The sequence below is a fragment of the Bubalus bubalis genome, chromosome 13, assembly GCF_019923935.1.
Source record: "Bubalus bubalis isolate 160015118507 breed Murrah chromosome 13, NDDB_SH_1, whole genome shotgun sequence".
Lineage (NCBI taxonomy): Eukaryota > Metazoa > Chordata > Mammalia > Artiodactyla > Bovidae > Bubalus > Bubalus bubalis.
Genome location: NC_059169.1, coordinates 63,895,776 through 63,912,200, shown reverse-complemented (window position 1 = coordinate 63,912,200; position 16,425 = coordinate 63,895,776). Strand labels below are relative to the sequence as shown.

The following is a 16,425-nucleotide window of genomic DNA, read 5'->3' as shown; positions in this document are numbered from 1 at the left end:
TCTTGCAAATGATCTTCCTGGTATAAAAGCCAAAACATATGCATGCACACACACACACACTTCTTCTTTCTGGAAGTTCCTCCTTGATTTTGAATTCTGTAACAAAATAAACAGGTCTTGAACAGAAATTGAGAGTTTTTAAGAGACAGTTTCCAACAAACTGTCAATTAACATTAGTGACATCATTCAACACAATATCAGTTTAAAGGGCTTCGGGACAGTGTTTGAATGTTAGAAAAATGACGAACTGAGTAAGTGAATTCTGCTTTCTCTCTATGAAAGGCACATATAGACTAGTTTGTCTGTTAATCCTAATCCTTTTTAACTTTTGGAAGAAAGAGGAAGGCAGTTTGGGAAATAAGGAAAAGGACATAATTTTTGGCAATATAGCTGTTCAATAGGGAAATAAGGAAGAGCCAGTTTTAAATGTTTAGCAGAAAATATAGCAAGGAGGAAATCTCTTTAGAAATAAAGAGAGCCAAAATGAGAAAATTAACCCTGAAAAACACTGGAAATCAACTCAAGTTGCTTTTTCCTAAAATGACCCATATTGTAGTCATGTAAGTTCCTTGTCACACTCTTGTTAGCGCGCACAGAGCAATCAAAAAGTCCTGATCAACTACACTGTTAGTTTTCTTTCACCTGCAGAGCTCAGGGCTATACATTTTCACATAAGATCTTATGTGACCCTCACAAAAACCCTCTTTAGGAACTTGCCCAAGATCACCGCAGTAGAGAAGTGGCAGAAGATTCAAAGCCATGTCTTACGAAGGCAAAGGGAAGGCTTTTCCTCTCAGCTGGGAGGTATACACAAGTCTGGGATTTTGTCATAGTCTCAAATGTCACAAATGACCCTCCATAAAACAATATTCTTTTTTTTTTTTGACTGCATTGTATCCTCCCCAAATTCATATGCTGAAGCCCTAAGCCCAGTGTGACTGTATTTGGAGACGGGTCTTTTAAGGAGGCATTTCAGGATAAATGAGGTCATGAGTGAGGGCCCTTATCCAATAGAAACGGTGTCACAGGAAGAGATGGGCGTCCAGCCCCCTCACCCGAGCACATAGAGAGGAAAGGCCACACGAGGAGATAGCGAGAAGGCAGGGTCTAAAAGCCAGGAAGAAAGACAACAGCCCCCATGGCACCTTGATCTTAGACTTCGAGCTTCCAGAACTGTGAAAAAAGTAAATGTCTGTCGTTTAAGCTCCTCTGTCTGTGGTGTTCTGTTGTGCAGCATGAGCTGATTAACTCAGTTCTGTTGGAGACTCCTGGCTGAGGGCTATGTCCCTACTAATACCCCATTGAAGAAACCAGATGCTTGTCCTTAATGGGGCCATAAATTTGCGAACAGAGGCCTCTGTGACAAAACGTGGAGAATTTCTTGAATTTAAGACTTTGGGTAAGAAATGGAAACTTAGATGGCTGGACCCACACTTGGAATGAAAACCATAATCACATAATTTAAAAAATATTACTAATATAACAGTGGGGTTATAAAACTAGCTTCTATTTCTTGCTTGACTTAAAAAAATGGGTGAAAATCCTTCACCAGGTGTGACCCAGGATGTCGCTGTGATGAGACGGAGGCTGTGCCGGCCCCACCCTCCTGCAGGTCCACAGCGCAATGGCAGGCTTACATGTCACGTGTGTTTTCTTGCAGGAGAATTCAGTCCATAGCTGTGTAATAGTTAGAGTTCGTATTTAGAATGCTATCTTATAAATAAATGTTATTTTTAAAGAGATTTCCTCCTGGCTATACTCTCTGCTAAACATTTAAAACTGGCTCTTCCTTATTTCCTTCTCAGGCAGCCAGATGATTCTCTCTTCAAACCTGTTGATAGTCTGCTCAGCGTCACCAGCTCTTCCGCACGAGATGGATCCCTGATTGGGGTCCATCAGAAAACAGATCCCCTGTTTGAGGCAAAGCCCTCCCTGTGTGACGTCATTTCTCATCCCCCAACAAACACAGATTCAGGGGTGCTGTTTTAAGCCATCATGTGCCTGCTCTTGCATGGGCTACTTCCTGACGAAGTCCAGAGCAATAGCTGTTCATTCTTAATCCTGACTGCTTTCCAAACAGCTGTGGAAAATAGAATCAAGGCTACTGCTGCTTAGTCACTGAGCACTTTCTTTTCCCTGGTCTTACAAAGTCTTCCCTCTGTGTACATGGGTCTCAGTCCTCCAGTTCTTGGTTTGGTAACAATCAGAAACAAAAATAAGCCCAAGCAGGTTGAAGGTAACAGATCAAATACAACACCCGAGAAGGTTCCCCTGAGTTTACTTCGTCTAATTTTTTGTTTTGGTTTTTGCCTAAGCAAAACTTGTAATGTACAACAGATGGCAAAGGGAAACCTGGAGTTTGAGTTTCTTCAGCTAATAAACAAGATGGATCAGGGGTGCATTGGGCTGCAGGGCAGTTTTAGTAATGGTGGTTGTGGAAGGAGATATCCCCTGCTGACTTATCCAGGACAACTAACTGTCCAGCCTGAGGCCTGGTCACCTTGCCCCATCTGACCAGCCACCCAAAACTGAACAAAGTCCCAAGAAAAGAACTTCTGTATTTATACTACTTACTGGCTCACTATTTCTTTTTGAAACTAGGATTGGCAAGTGACCTTCAGGTAATAGTATTTTTTCATAAAATTTACCTCTCTGGACTCATGACTCAGTTTTGACCTCCTTTAGTTTTTTTTTTTTTTTTGCCAATCCCAGCATTTTAAGATGCTTTGTAGTGGGATGGTTTTTGAATAGCTAAACCTCCATATTGTTTAAAAAAAAAAAAAAAAAGTCGCAATTGTTTGCTCTGATTTTTGCCCAAATTTTTACCTGTGTTTACTCCTTCAATTATGTGCCTTTCCTTATAAGCTCAGAAGGTGATCTTTCACCCAATCTTCTCCAAGGGTTACTCCAGCATCCCTGTGCCAGCATCTCCCCTTCCTTTTCATTTGCTTCGACAGCTTTCCCCCCTCAACTTGGGCCAGTTTTCTCCTTGGAACTTCAGCTCTGGATTTCTCATCATAGTATATAAGGAACAACTGGATCTCATTCCCAGAAACACAGCATTTCCACACTACCTTTTACCTGCTGCAGAAAAGCTGGCAAGGACAATTCAGCAACTATCTGCATTTCTTTTTGGCCTATATATGGATCAAACATTAATGCCCTTATAAAATCTGCATTCTACTTACAAAAATCAGTGGAGACTCAGGATGCTCTTACTTTGTAGATAGATGTTTGAGGTTCTGAGCAAAAGATTTTCCCCCCTCATTTTCAGTTTATAAATAAATGATTTGGTCTCACATTTGGATGAACTTATCAGAGGCCCCTTTGTCAAATAAGTAGGAAGATGTTATTCCTATAATAATGAATTGTGAAGGTTTTGATTTTGAAGTCCCTCCCATAAGAAACAGATACTCTCCAAGGAAAACTGGGGCTCCTGGTAGAGGTGGAATTGTTTATGTTATTCAGCTCTAGTTTTTTTTTTTTTCTGCTTCCAGAGGCAGAGCCAGGGATAACATTGTACGTTTCAAGGAAGTAGATTTTTTATAATAAGAGGAGCAAAATATTTCAGATCAGTCCAACCACAGGGTAAGTTCCCTGGGGAAGCTCTGAGTCCACCACCCCTCACAGGACCAGATAGGAGGCACTTGTGGGGATGCTCATTAAGTCCATACAGGTGACAAGGAAGAAAATGAACTTTCATCACCAGAAAGACAGGGCTTGTTTCCATCTTCATTACAGTGCATCAGTGAAACTTAAGAGGAAACCAACAGCTTACCACCCAACAAAGGCAGCCACACCTTCCAAAAATCATTTCAAATCAGTCCCCAAAGAAAATCCACATGTTCAGATTTGGGGGACACAGCAGAGAGTCTGCTGCCTCAATCAGGTGTGCCCTGGGAGGCTCCTGAAGTCTGAGAGGCTGAGCTGGGCACGATGTAATAGCTGCTTTCAGAACCATCCAACCGGAGTCCCTTTTGTCTGTGCACCTTCTAAGAACCCACATGCTTCCCGAGGAGCCCCTGGCTTTGCCTGCACACTCTCCACGTGAAAGAGCGACAACGAAGGAGAAGCAGTTCCCCGAGTGGGAAGTCACTGCTTCTGCTTCCTCACATCCTCGTCTCAGCTAAAACCCCCATCTTTCAGATCTTGGATCCTGTTGCCACCTCCTCCAGGCAGCCTACCCTGGCCCCAAACCCAGGCAGGAGTCCCCCCTACGCTCGCTGCTCTCTGCCCACAATTGTACTGAAGCAGCAGTGGCAAGTCGGAGAGGGCAATGGCACCCCACACCAGCACTCTTGCCTGGAAAGCCCCATGGATGGAGGAGCCTGGTAGGCTGCAGTCCATGGGGTCTCGAAAAGTCGGACACGACTGAGTGACTTCGCTTTCACTTTCATGCATTGGAGAAGGCAATGGCAACCCACTCCAGTGTTCTTGCCTGGAGAATCCCAGGGACGGCAGAGCCTGGTGGGCTGCCGTCTATGGGGTTGCACAGTCAGACACGACTGAAGCGACTTAGCAGCAGCAGCAGCAGTGGCAAGACCAGCTGGCTTCCGGGATTCTGGCCTTCCACGTGCTACTGAAGAACAGGGTTGCCGGAACTTTTCAGAATTCAATCTGAAGTCATATTTATTTATACCTTGATATGTGCTTGTATAAAATAGAGACATACTGTCTTTACGTCTCATGATGAACAAAACTGCAGCTGTTGAGAAAGTGCACTGATCGCCTCCCTTCTTGGTTTCGAACCCTTCCCACAATATCTCCCTTTCATTCCCTTCTTTTTAGTGTTTTCATGTCTCCTCAAAGCAATTTGGGATTCTAATCTACTTCAATAGGCTAGAGAATCATCTAGAATGAGGGTGGGGTAGGACACCTTTAAGCAAACAGGAGGAGGGTGTTGTGAGGGGATCAGGAGAGAGGATGTGGGGTGTGTGGGGGAGAGAAGTGGTGGAAGGCGGGGAGAGAAAGGGGAGCGAAGAGGGCAAGTTCCCAGACCCAGTTCCCAGGCTTCACCTGGAGCCAGACATCGCTCTTCTCCCAGAGAGGGGTCACTCCCCTCTCTTCCCCTCTCCACTCCATCCCTGCCTGTTTTCCTTCTGAACTGAAGTCAGTCCCGGAGAGAGCCTGATCACTCCTGCCCCGGACAATTTACTTTAGCCTGGACTGCCTTCCCTGATCATCCTTCATGAAGAAAGCAGCTGAAAGGACAGAGGAGCCTCAGGCTTGGCCCCACACCTCTCTTAGCGAGAAAAGAGCCCTGGGGACCAGCTTGGAAATAGTTATTTAACTGTAGGTGCAATAGTTCGGATACAGCTTATACATATCAGCACCAACCGGCACTTTCAGGATTCCTGCTACAACTTAAGGAATTGGAGACCTGGATTGTCATTCCCCGCACTCCTCACAGCAGTCACGCCGGGGACTGGAGTGGTGAGTGAGCCCCGAGTCTCCCATGGCACTGCACCCCTGCTCTGAAGCCAGGGCCTCGCACAGACCTTGGCTACTGCAGAAAAAGTCACAATAACAGCTGCATTTGCATACATATATCCCCTCAGAAGATACTAACACAATCCTGTACAGCAATTATATTCCAATAAAAATTAAATAAACTTACAAAAAAAAAAAACAAAAAACAAACCCTTGCATCTGCCTGTGCTATAAAACCACTGCTCCTTTTATTTCTGGGTGTCCCACATACAGAGAGAATTATTTTCAGAGCTAATTGTGAGGAGAGCCTTGCGTGTGGCCTTCGACAAGATCGCTTCCCCCTCAGGCCTTACTGTGGACAACAGGAATGGTGATGCCGCCTGATGTGGCTGTTTTGAGGTGAGAAACTGCATTTCTGTCCCAGGACAGCGCACACAGGGCTCATAACCATCTGTAACTGGAGGTGCTCTGCTTCCCTCTTCTGTTTTTGAAACCACAGAAATCTGAAGTTCAGCCGCAGCAGCCGTGATTATCGTTTTGGTTAGCATAGTTGCTTACTTCTTCAGTTCAGTTGCTCAGTCATGTCCGACTCTTTGCAACCCCATGAGTTGCAGCACACCAGGCCTCCCTGTCCATCACCAACCAGACTCATGCCCATCGAGTCGGTGATGCCATCCAACCATTTCATCCTCCGTCGTCCCCTTCTCCTCCTGCCTTCAATCTTTCTCAGCATCAGGGTCTTTTCAAATGAGTTAGTTCTTCCCATCAGGTGGCCAAAGTATTGGAGTTTCAGCTTCAGCCTCAGTCCTTCCAATGAACACCCAGGACTGATTTCCTTTAGGATGGACTGGTTGGATCTCTTTGCAGTCCAAGGGACTCCCAAGAGTCTTCTCCAACACCACAGTTCAAAAGAATCAATTCTTCGGTGCTCAGCTTTTTTTATAGTCCAACTCTCACATCCATACATGACTACTGGAAAAACCATAGCTCTGACTAGACAGACTTCTTACTGTTCTCTATTTTTTAAATTTTTGCTATATATATATATTTTTTTTTGGCCGCAGCATGCAGAACTTCCTGACCTGGGATCAAACCTGTGACCCCTGCACTGGAAGTGCGGGGTCTTAACCACTGGACCACCAGGGAAGTTCAACTGTTGTCTATTTTAAAATTCCAGTGTATGGATATGCATTTTTGTGAATGTTATTATCCTCACGCTCAGCCTGCCATTTCAACTATTCCATCTTCATTAGGAAGCCAAAGATCTCCCATTTTCTCATACATAAAAAAGACACACCAGCACAGAAACAAAGCACTTTAAGACTCACGACGCCTCGGGGAGAACTAGCACGTGCTGAGCGCTCGGGGGCCTCTGGGCCATTCCCGGGCCAAGGGCACTGCTGTCCTATCTCCTTTCTTCTGGAAACAACCCTCTCCTGGCGACCCAGGCTTCCACTTTCCCCTGGGGCTTAGCCTCTAGCAGTGGGTCTTTTGACCAGCTAAGCAGTGCATTTACACAATGGTTTTAGTATATTTGATCCAATATCTTAGTCTTTCCATTTGGGAAGGAAGTATGGTCTACCACTTGGCCTGAAATAGGGGTGCTTTCTGCTACCTCACCAACAAATCACCCCTCTATTTCAATAACCAAGAACTGGTTTTCTCTGCTTGTAAGAAACCTGGGTGATGGAGGGGAAGCCCCTTCTCCAATACCCTTGGGGCTCCCTCTCTTTCTGGTGACCTTGGGAAAGAAGTGAGAGCAGGGCGTGCCGGTGGGGCTAGGCTTTGGGACACTCGCACCCCCTCTATCTGGGCTCTGCAACCCCTCCTTCTGCCTCACAGGACCGGATGGAGGAAGGTGGACAGGGGCCCTCTAGGAGCAGCAGGGGTTTCTGACAGAACCTGTGTTCTCTGTGGGTGAGGCTGAGCCAGCGGCCTCCATGGCCTCCAGTAGATGTATGTTTGGATCTAGCGCTGTTTAACCACCTGGTCAGAGAGGAAGTTAGCTTGGTTTCATCCGGGGCAGAAGCTGGCACCCCTGGCTTGTGATGCCTCGTCCCAGACTTTCAGGCCTGCTCTGCTCCTGAGGAGAGGTGTCAGGCTGAACCAGAGGTGGGTTTCAGGATTTCAGGAAAGAACATTCCAAACACATTTAGGGCATTACCTTTATCTGACCAGGGCTTCCACTTCCCTCATAGCTCAGTTTGTAAAGAATCCACCTGCAATGCAGGAGACCCTGGTTTGATTCCTGAGTTGGGAAGATCCCCTGGAGAAGGGATAGGCTACCCACTCCAGTAATCTTGGGCTTCCCTTGTGGCTCTGCTGGTAAAGAATCCACGTGCAATGCAGGAGACCTGGGTTCGATTCCTGGGTTAGGAAGATATCCTGGAGAAGGGAAAAGGCTACCCACTCCAGTATTCTGGCCTGGAGAATTCCATGGACTGTATAGTCCAAGGGGTTGCAAAGAGCCAGACACGACTGAGCAACTCTTACTTTCACTTTATCTGACCAAGACAGACATGAAAAATGACTATCTACAATTTCCACACTTTCATTTGAAAGCAAATGTTCAGCACACATAAAAGGCATCATCTCAGAATAAGAATAGTTGAGCAAGTGTAGTTTGAGGAGAAACTCAATCTCTGGCCTTTGATTTCACTTCAGACCAAGGCTATCTTCATCCTGGGCTTTCAGATCAGGCTTGGGAAGTGCTGGCCTAATTACACAGGGGAATACGAGGGCGGTCCCCCTCCTCTGCCCCATGCGGGAACAGACCGTGGTCGACTGCAGCTGCTGGCACTGGCAGTGGGTGCTCAGGGCCTCCCTCCCTCATCCCACACTCTGCACCCCTGGGTGCTGGATGGAGGGTGGGGGAGAATGACCAGGCAGTTAAACAGCACCAGATCCATTAGAGGCGGTGGAAGCCACTGGCTCAGCCTCACCCACAGAGAACACGGGTTCCATCAGAAAACCCTGGCTGCTCCTGGAGGGCCCCCTGTTCACCTTTCCCCATCTGGTCCTGAGAGGCAGGGGAAGGGCTTGCAGAGCCCAAGTAGAGGAGGTACAAGTGTCCCAAATCCTGGCCCCACGGGCAAGTCCTGCCCTCCCTTCCTGACTTACTGCCTGTGTGGCTGGTGGAGGCAGAGGTCCTGACCTCTGGCCATCAGCAGCCTAGTAGGACAAAACAGATGAGTGGGTTGGATGACCTCTGAAGCCCCTCAACAACACACCTAAGGGATGCTCCCCTGGGGTACCCCCAGCTCTACTCCACCCCTGTCCCAGGCATAGCCTAGGGCTCTTCTGCTTTCAGAATAATCTCCGTGGGAACCTCTTGCCATCAGAGGGGAGGGAAGTCTGTACAGAGGCATCTGAGTTTCTAACCACAGGTGTCTCTACCAGGGTTTTGGCTCTAACCACCAACAGGGAAAACAGTTTACCATCCAAAAGAATGATCACTCAGGGAAGAATAAGAATAAGACGCTGGCTCTCCCAGCAGCGTTGAGTGACCTCCTGTTCTGTTTCTGTGTGATCAGGAAGGGGCATCGCAGAACAGAACTCAATCAAAGGGCATCCTTCCTTTCCTACTAGGTGCTAAACAGACCTGAGTCCAGATTTACGACTGCAGGTGGTGGCGGGAAGCTGCCGGCTCAGCCTCTCCCACAGAGAGCACAGATTCCATCCAAGAACACATGCAACGCAACCCTCCTGTGAGTTTTGGCCACATCATAAACACCCTCCACCTGGTGCCTGAGGGCTTCGTTGTTTGGGGGAATACTTCACGGAGAGGCAGCCCATTATGATTTGGGAAGAATGCGGCACACCTGAAGAGCCGAGCCTCCGAGAGTCTCCATTACCTGCCCAAGGTCAGCGAGCAGGAGTTAGGGCTCAGACCCAAGTCTTCAGTTTTTTTTTTGCCTCCACATGACCCAGGCATTTACTTATTCATTGGTTTATTCATTCATTCAATCGACATTTTCAAGGGCTTAGCATGTCGGTTCACAGTCCGGTGGGGAAGACAGACACATAAACGACAGTGACAGCGTGGCTGTGTGCTGAATGCCTGCCACACCAGAAGGAAAAGTCTTGGCAGCTGAGTTGTCATGTAGTGGAAGGGAGATGTGTGTCAGTGAGAATACAGGGAGATGGTGCAAAAGGAGAGGCGTGTGCAAACAACCCTGTGAACAGAGAGATGGGTACCAGCTACGTGGGGATGGGGGCTTCCTGGAAGAGGTGGCATGGTGCCAAGGCCACTGTCAGAAGGAAAAAAGTGCTCATCAAGATGGGACAGTCAAGACAGTGGACCTAAAAATCACAGGAGAAAGGGGCAGGTGAAGATCGTGGGTGCTGGCTAAGGACAGGACTGGCTCAGGGCTGACATATTCAAAGCAGGCACAGGAGCCAGCGTGAGGCAGGATACATTTTTAACTTTTATTTATTTAAGATTTTTTTTTCTTGATGTGGACCATTTTTAAAGTCTTTATTGAATTTTTTTTTTTTTTTTTACAATATTGCTTCTGTTTTATGTTTTGCCTTTTTGGCTGCCAGGCATGGGGGATCTTAGATCCCCAACCAGGGATTGAACCTGTACCCCCTGCATTGGAAGGCAAAATCTTAACCACTGGACCACCAGGATAAATCTCCATTTTTAACTTTTAAAAGTATACTTTTTTTTTTTTCTTTTTTCCACCAGAAAAGGAAACAAACTTTTACTGGACCACTCAGTGAATGCTTACAAAGTGAATGAGCTGCAGGAAACACGTGGCTGAGGAGGAGTCCAGCACTCTACCACACACCCCCAGCGCCCAGAAACCCCCTGTATGGCCCTTAATTAGTCACGACCTCCCACCCAGTAATCACAATGCTCATTTCTGAAAGCACGTATCAGTTTCACCAGTCTTTGTACTTTATATAGCATGGAGTCTGCACTCTCTTGTGATGGGATTTTTAAGTCAACATCTATGTTTGATTACCAGGAACAAAGCTGCCAAGAGCATTCTTTTCCATGTCTTGTTGATGGATGGAAGTAGGGGTTTCTTTTGGATCTTTACCTAAATATGAGATCGTGGGGTCATACATAGGCTAGGAATAGATGCAGCTTTACCACCAAATTAGGATTTGTCACGTTTTTCTAAGCAGAGCCAGGAGCAGGGAATTGTATTAATTAAGGACACTTTGATTTGTTCTCAAGCACCGAAAAATACAGCTTTGATCAACTTGGTGGGGTGGGGTGGGGGGAGTATTCATTGGCTATTGACTAAAGCAGGGGTCCAGAATTGGGACGCCTCTAAGAATGAGGGCAATTTGGGTGCCCAGGGACTCGTGGCTGGCAGACAAGTGTTCCCGCTCTGGCATCCTTTCACAGCTTTATTCTCTATTGCACATGGGCTTTCTCTACACAGTGGAGAACTGGTTGCTGGCAGGCCCTGGTTTCTCAGTGACAGGTTAGTAGGTGACAGTCCAGTGACACTGTAAGAAAGGGAAGACATCTCTTCCTAGCTTCAAAATACAAAAAAAAAAAAATTGGTGAGGGGCTTCCCTGGTGACTCAGTGGTAAAGATCCCGCCTGCCAATGGCAGGAGACACAGGTTCCATCCCTGAGCCGGGAAGAATCCCACATGCCTTGCACCACAGCTATTGAGCCTGTGCTCTGGAGCCGCAATCTCTAAACCCACCTGCTGCGGCTCCGGAGGCCCGCGGGCCCTCGAGGCCCTGCTAGGCAACCGGAGAAGCACCAGCAGGAGAAGCCCCTGCACAGCAACTAGAGAGGAGCCTCCTGCTCCCCGGCGACTAGAGACAAGCCCAGGCAGCAACCAAGACCCAGCACAGCCAAAACCAAACAAATAAAATTATTAAAAAAAAAACACACATTTTTGGAAGGTCACTGGTAAACCTACCCCTGACCAAGCACCGGGGTCAACAGAAAAGGGGGTGATGTGGTGGGACCAGGATGGAACCATGAGGTCCCAGGGGTTGAGTGCCAGTTTAAAAAAAAAGTCATATGATAAGTAGGGGAGGAGGAGGTACCCCCAGAAAATCCACAGCAGATAAACAGGGAAAGCGACGCCAAACAGGTGAAAATGAAAGGCGCCCCCTAGACTGTGGAAAGTGACGGCTACCTCGCCAAAGCTCAACTTAGGCTTTAAAACACCCCAGCGTAGAGACGATTAGCCCCATTTTAACTGACGAGAGAACTAAAAACTTACTTCCAGAGTGAGAAGTCGAATGATGCGACCCAGCCCTTCGTTGGTTGAAAATGCCCAGAATATGAGAAGCTCTTAAAACTCTGTTGGCGTCGCTTCTTCCGACGGGATGAAAGTGGGCAGAGAGTAGGAATTTAAGGCTTTGAATAGTCCTTCTTTTAAAGTCTCGGGCACTGCTGGCATTTGGAAATTCCCGGTACCTTCACGGGAAAGGCCCCCGGCTATGGCCTCCTCCCGCGTTTTTTGCAGTCAACGTCTTTGCAGCAAATAATTATGCTGTATAATTAACTGGCGTAAGGCGATTTTGTCGTAAAAGATGACCTAGCTGACCGTCTGATACACAGAAAAGGAATCACGACAGTCGATGATGATTTGCCCCAAGTGTTACATTTCTTCTTTTCAAACACATTACGTTGGAGGAGAAAGAGGCCGAGGGCCTGGAAGGAAGGTGCAGACTGGGACTCACATCTCCCACAAAACTCTGGAACTTCTATCAGCGGAGCTGTGGCAACACACCAGTGGAGCACACAGCAGTGTGGAGGCCTTTCACTACCCAGCACAGAGCTCAGTGACAAATATGCATCCTAGAATTTGAAAAGTGATCATCAGTACCTCTTTTAATGAAGCAAGAGACTTTATGGAAAAAGCGCAGTGCCAAATGAGGAAATAAATCAACAAGCAAAAAAAAAAAGTAGAAAATACTATGAACATAAGACTTAGGAGACAAGTGTTTAGGTACAGCCTCCAAAGTAAAATCAGTTATTTGAGCAGTATTACCATGAATCTACACACATTTTAAATGTATTAAAGTGTTTGTATTTTGCCATTACTTTTTAAAAAAAATTTTGTTACTCATTGTTCATGTTTCATTATGTCCTTCTTAATGCCCTCTTCTATATTCCATTATTTTATCTTTTACAGCAAAATTACCTTACGGACAATTAGTTACGGCAAAAATGTTCGTGGAAAAGATGTCTACAGCAAAGAAACTTGTGGCAAAAATACCTGGAACCGTCCCTGTCAGTAACTGGATTGTGCAGAGGAAACAACAAGAACTGGTTCCTTGGGGTTGCAGGTGCCCCAGACCCCTGCCAGATGGTCAAGCCAAGCAGCTCAAGTGTCAGCGAATTATGGACCATCATTAGGACTCTAGTTCATGTTCATAGATGCTCTAGGCCTTTACATGAGGTGACACTGATTTCTTAAACTTGTAGGACAACATAATGAATGCATGTAAGTGAAGTGTCCAATGAAATGTGGAACAATCAGTGAATTCTTTGCATATTTTATTTTTCTTTTTTTGATTTCCAACTCACACACATCTGGCATATTTTACATCTTTGCAATAAAACATGGTTACAATAGCTTAAGGAATTTATATATCCAAAATATTTCACCATGATCTCAAGATGAAATGAACTTGTCTTCCAGATGTTCATTATCCTCCCAATTCTAAGCTACAAACTCAAGATATTGCTTACAGCCTGGTGATGAATAACTTAATCATTACGCCGATTCCCCAGAATTTCAGAATCTCATAAATACAAACAACAATGAAGAAGGAATTCAGTGCTAAAACTTACTAGTACAAGGTGGATAACAAATAAGTAATCACATCAATAAATAATGATATGTTTCTGGTGCAAAGTGCCAATACAAAGAACCCATTATCTTGTTTTATCTTTTTAAATAAATGACTGCAAGTGAGTGTAAGTTCTGAGAAAATTACATTCCTGTAACATGCCTCATAGCCCTACCGACACAATATGTACATCTATGACGATACGGTCACCAAATATACAAAGAAGAAACATGAATAAAGTGTATATACCCCTGGGTGTATAACTTGATCAGTACAATGTATGGAAAATCATTTGATAGCGTCATTTTATATCATAAAAGATGAAGTGCCTTAGGCTAAGAATGTGGCTTTAGGTGAGAATTTCACAAGAACCTAAAAGAATAACTTCAGTTATTGTTATAATAAAGTCTGACTTATTTATTAAAGAAACTAAGCTATTCAAGAACCAAAGAGAGAGAAAAATTAAAAAACAGCAAAAAAAAAAAAAAAAAAAAGTTAGCATTAGATCTCCTCCCCTAATGTACACACGCTAAGCCAGCAGGATGAGTCTGGAAGAGTTGTCCAGGAGTTGGGAAGTCATCACTAAGGAACTAACAATCGGGATTCCTATTTATACAATAAAACCAGGACCTCATCCCTAAGCCCCCTTTCTGCTGTGTCTTCAAATTATGAAGGGTAGGGCTGAATTTTCTTTGTATAAAGTACCAAAAAATGGCAAAGAATGGCTTAGTATCCAAATGCTTTATGAGCAAATTTCATGTAGAGGGATGGAATTCAGATTAAAAAGTGCAAATTATATTTTGGTGAAAATGTGAAAAATTATCGATTGAGCCCAAATTCAATCCTTTCATACAAACGGTGTCCTTGGACAGATCTTACTATTCCCTACTGTCAGTGCGCCTGTTCCATCAAGACATAGGGATTAAAGAACATGCAAGTTGTAACTCCACAATAAAATTAAGAAACAGTTTTGTTCTTTATACAAGGTTTTACTTTTACAAAAGTATCCCTTTAAATAAGATGCATCTGATGTACAAAGTATCAAACGTGGTTTTTTGTTTTTTGTTTTTTTCTTCTCAGCTTGAAAAGAGGCTGGAAATGGGATGCAGGTTAGGTTCAAAGCTTAAACTTTGTAACAACTGGACACAAGGTTCCTCAGAATTGTCAAAAGTCTCTTGTGACACGTCCTACCACCTTTTCTCAATAAACAACAATATATGAAATAATTACCAAAACATCTCCTAATTCATATAATTTACATGATATAAGCTTGCCTGGTAGCAGCTGGTGTTCAGTCGTGAAAAAACACACAAAGTAAAATGGCTGCTGACGACAATGTACAGCTATTGCTGGGTGTGATGGAATGTACAAACGGAGGTCGATGTAGACGAGTTTTTCTTCCACCAGAGATATTGCCTTTCCATGCAGCACTTGTGCTCTCAGCTTTAACTTGGCTTTTGGTTCTTCATTTGTCTTCAATATCTGTTCTGATGCTCATAATGCCACCGATTAAAATCTATATTAAAAGCTACAATGCTACCAGAAGCCATGCCAGTGATCAGAGTCCTGGAAAAGCAGAGACAGTAGTTAAGAAAGACACAAAATCACTGACATGGTTCTACTTTACACTAAACAATAGCATGATCTCAAAGTTCACCAAGTTTTTGTTTTGCGTGCCCTGAGACAGGATTAAAATTTATTCTTGGTTCTCCTGAGAGAAGCTGACTCAATCCAACACCTGGACCGCTGGGCCAAGTGTTATCAACTTGATCCCAAAGCTCATCAGATAAATACCTTTTTGAGGACAGCATCTTCACTGCATATTTGTCTGTCAGTGTATAACTCATGTGCACGTACTACTGTTTGAACCTATCAGGGGCATTATAAAACACCAAGAACAACTGAAATTAGGGATGAGCTTGAAAAAGAAATAGAAACTTGACTAGTATCTTTCCTCACTCCTCCCGGGAGACGCTAACACGAGTGCAGCCTTGTCTGTGCGCTCATCTAGTAGAGAGTATATGAGAGGGTGAGTATCTCACAAAGCCCTTCCTGCCCTCCGGCACCCCTCGAGAGGAGCTAATCACTTCCTCTTCCTGTTCCTATGCTCCTGCCTCCCTCATATGTATTTATTATGATTATTGGAGCTCCTTGGGATTAGTGGTCTTGTTTTATATCCTCCAGACTGTGCACAGTCCTTAATATACAATGGTGGCAGAAAATGTTTGCAACATGAATACATGAAAGGGATAAGAATGCCGGGGAATCTTGAAATACTTAAGAACACAAATTATTTCAAATACTTTAGAAACATGAATCTATTTACAAATAATTACACAGTAAGCCACTCCCATTTTTCACGAATATGGACTCTGCTTAAATTTTCTTAAAAAAAAAGGTTGAGCTGCAGATCAAATATCTCTTCCCCAAACTAACTTAAATTTTATTGCTTTTCTTGATGACTTCAGGATCATTTTACTATAGTGTGAAGATACTTCATCATGTAAATCTTAATATTCATACTATTTTAAAACCAATACTTATAAAGAATACATATACACATAGTTGAAATGAGTTGCCTAATGAACTTTTCTTATTTCTGTTAGATATATAGCAAAAACGAGAAATTATTTACCATATTAAGATCATATAGTTTTAATTTGTTTTTTAAATTTGGAAAATTTAGGCTTTGCATTCCAAATATTCATTTCACTTTATAATAAATGCAAAGACAAATTTTAGGAAATAACAAAATCCTGTTGCAAACTGAGGAATAACAGAAAACTATATTACTTTGTTAACATTCTTATTGATTCCTTCCAAGTAAAGATTATAGTATCTTAGGGCAATACATAAAATACCACAAAATAACATAAATGAGAGATATGTGAATAAGCAAATGGGAGGTGAGACGGTTTCAAGTAACCAGTGCCTTGTATTTGTAAAACAGAGGCCAGCTGTAGTCTGCACTTTGCATTTGGCTGCATTTAGCTAGACCTATGCCTCCAGCCAAGACTCTGCTAAAAAAATGTGTGTCTTTCACATTATGGAAGCCAGGCAGGCCTGTCTGAGACCAGGTAAAGATCTGAGAACAGAGAAGTTGGTGGGGATAACTCTACGTCTTGGAAAGTATCTAGATGAGTCTGTTCTTCTCCAGACTCATTTCTTTCTTTTTTCCCTTTATTCTCTTCCTGTTTCCTTCTTCCCAGTATC

General features: G+C 44.2%; 1 protein-coding gene across 9 annotated transcripts in view; it reads right to left on the bottom strand.

Moving 5' to 3' along the window:
- Positions 1 to 12,899: 12,899 nt before the first annotated feature.
- NBEA (neurobeachin) overlaps positions 12,900 to 16,425 on the bottom strand; it is a 656,478-nt gene continuing 652,952 nt past the window's right edge. For all 9 annotated transcript variants that reach the window (XM_025263201.3, XM_044927359.2, XM_025263205.3 and 6 more), the window contains one exon: positions 12,900 to 14,778. In XM_025263201.3, the coding sequence (XP_025118986.2) occupies positions 14,688 to 14,778 (91 nt within the window). In that variant the 3' untranslated portion in view covers positions 12,900 to 14,687. The remainder of the gene's footprint in view (positions 14,779 to 16,425) is intronic.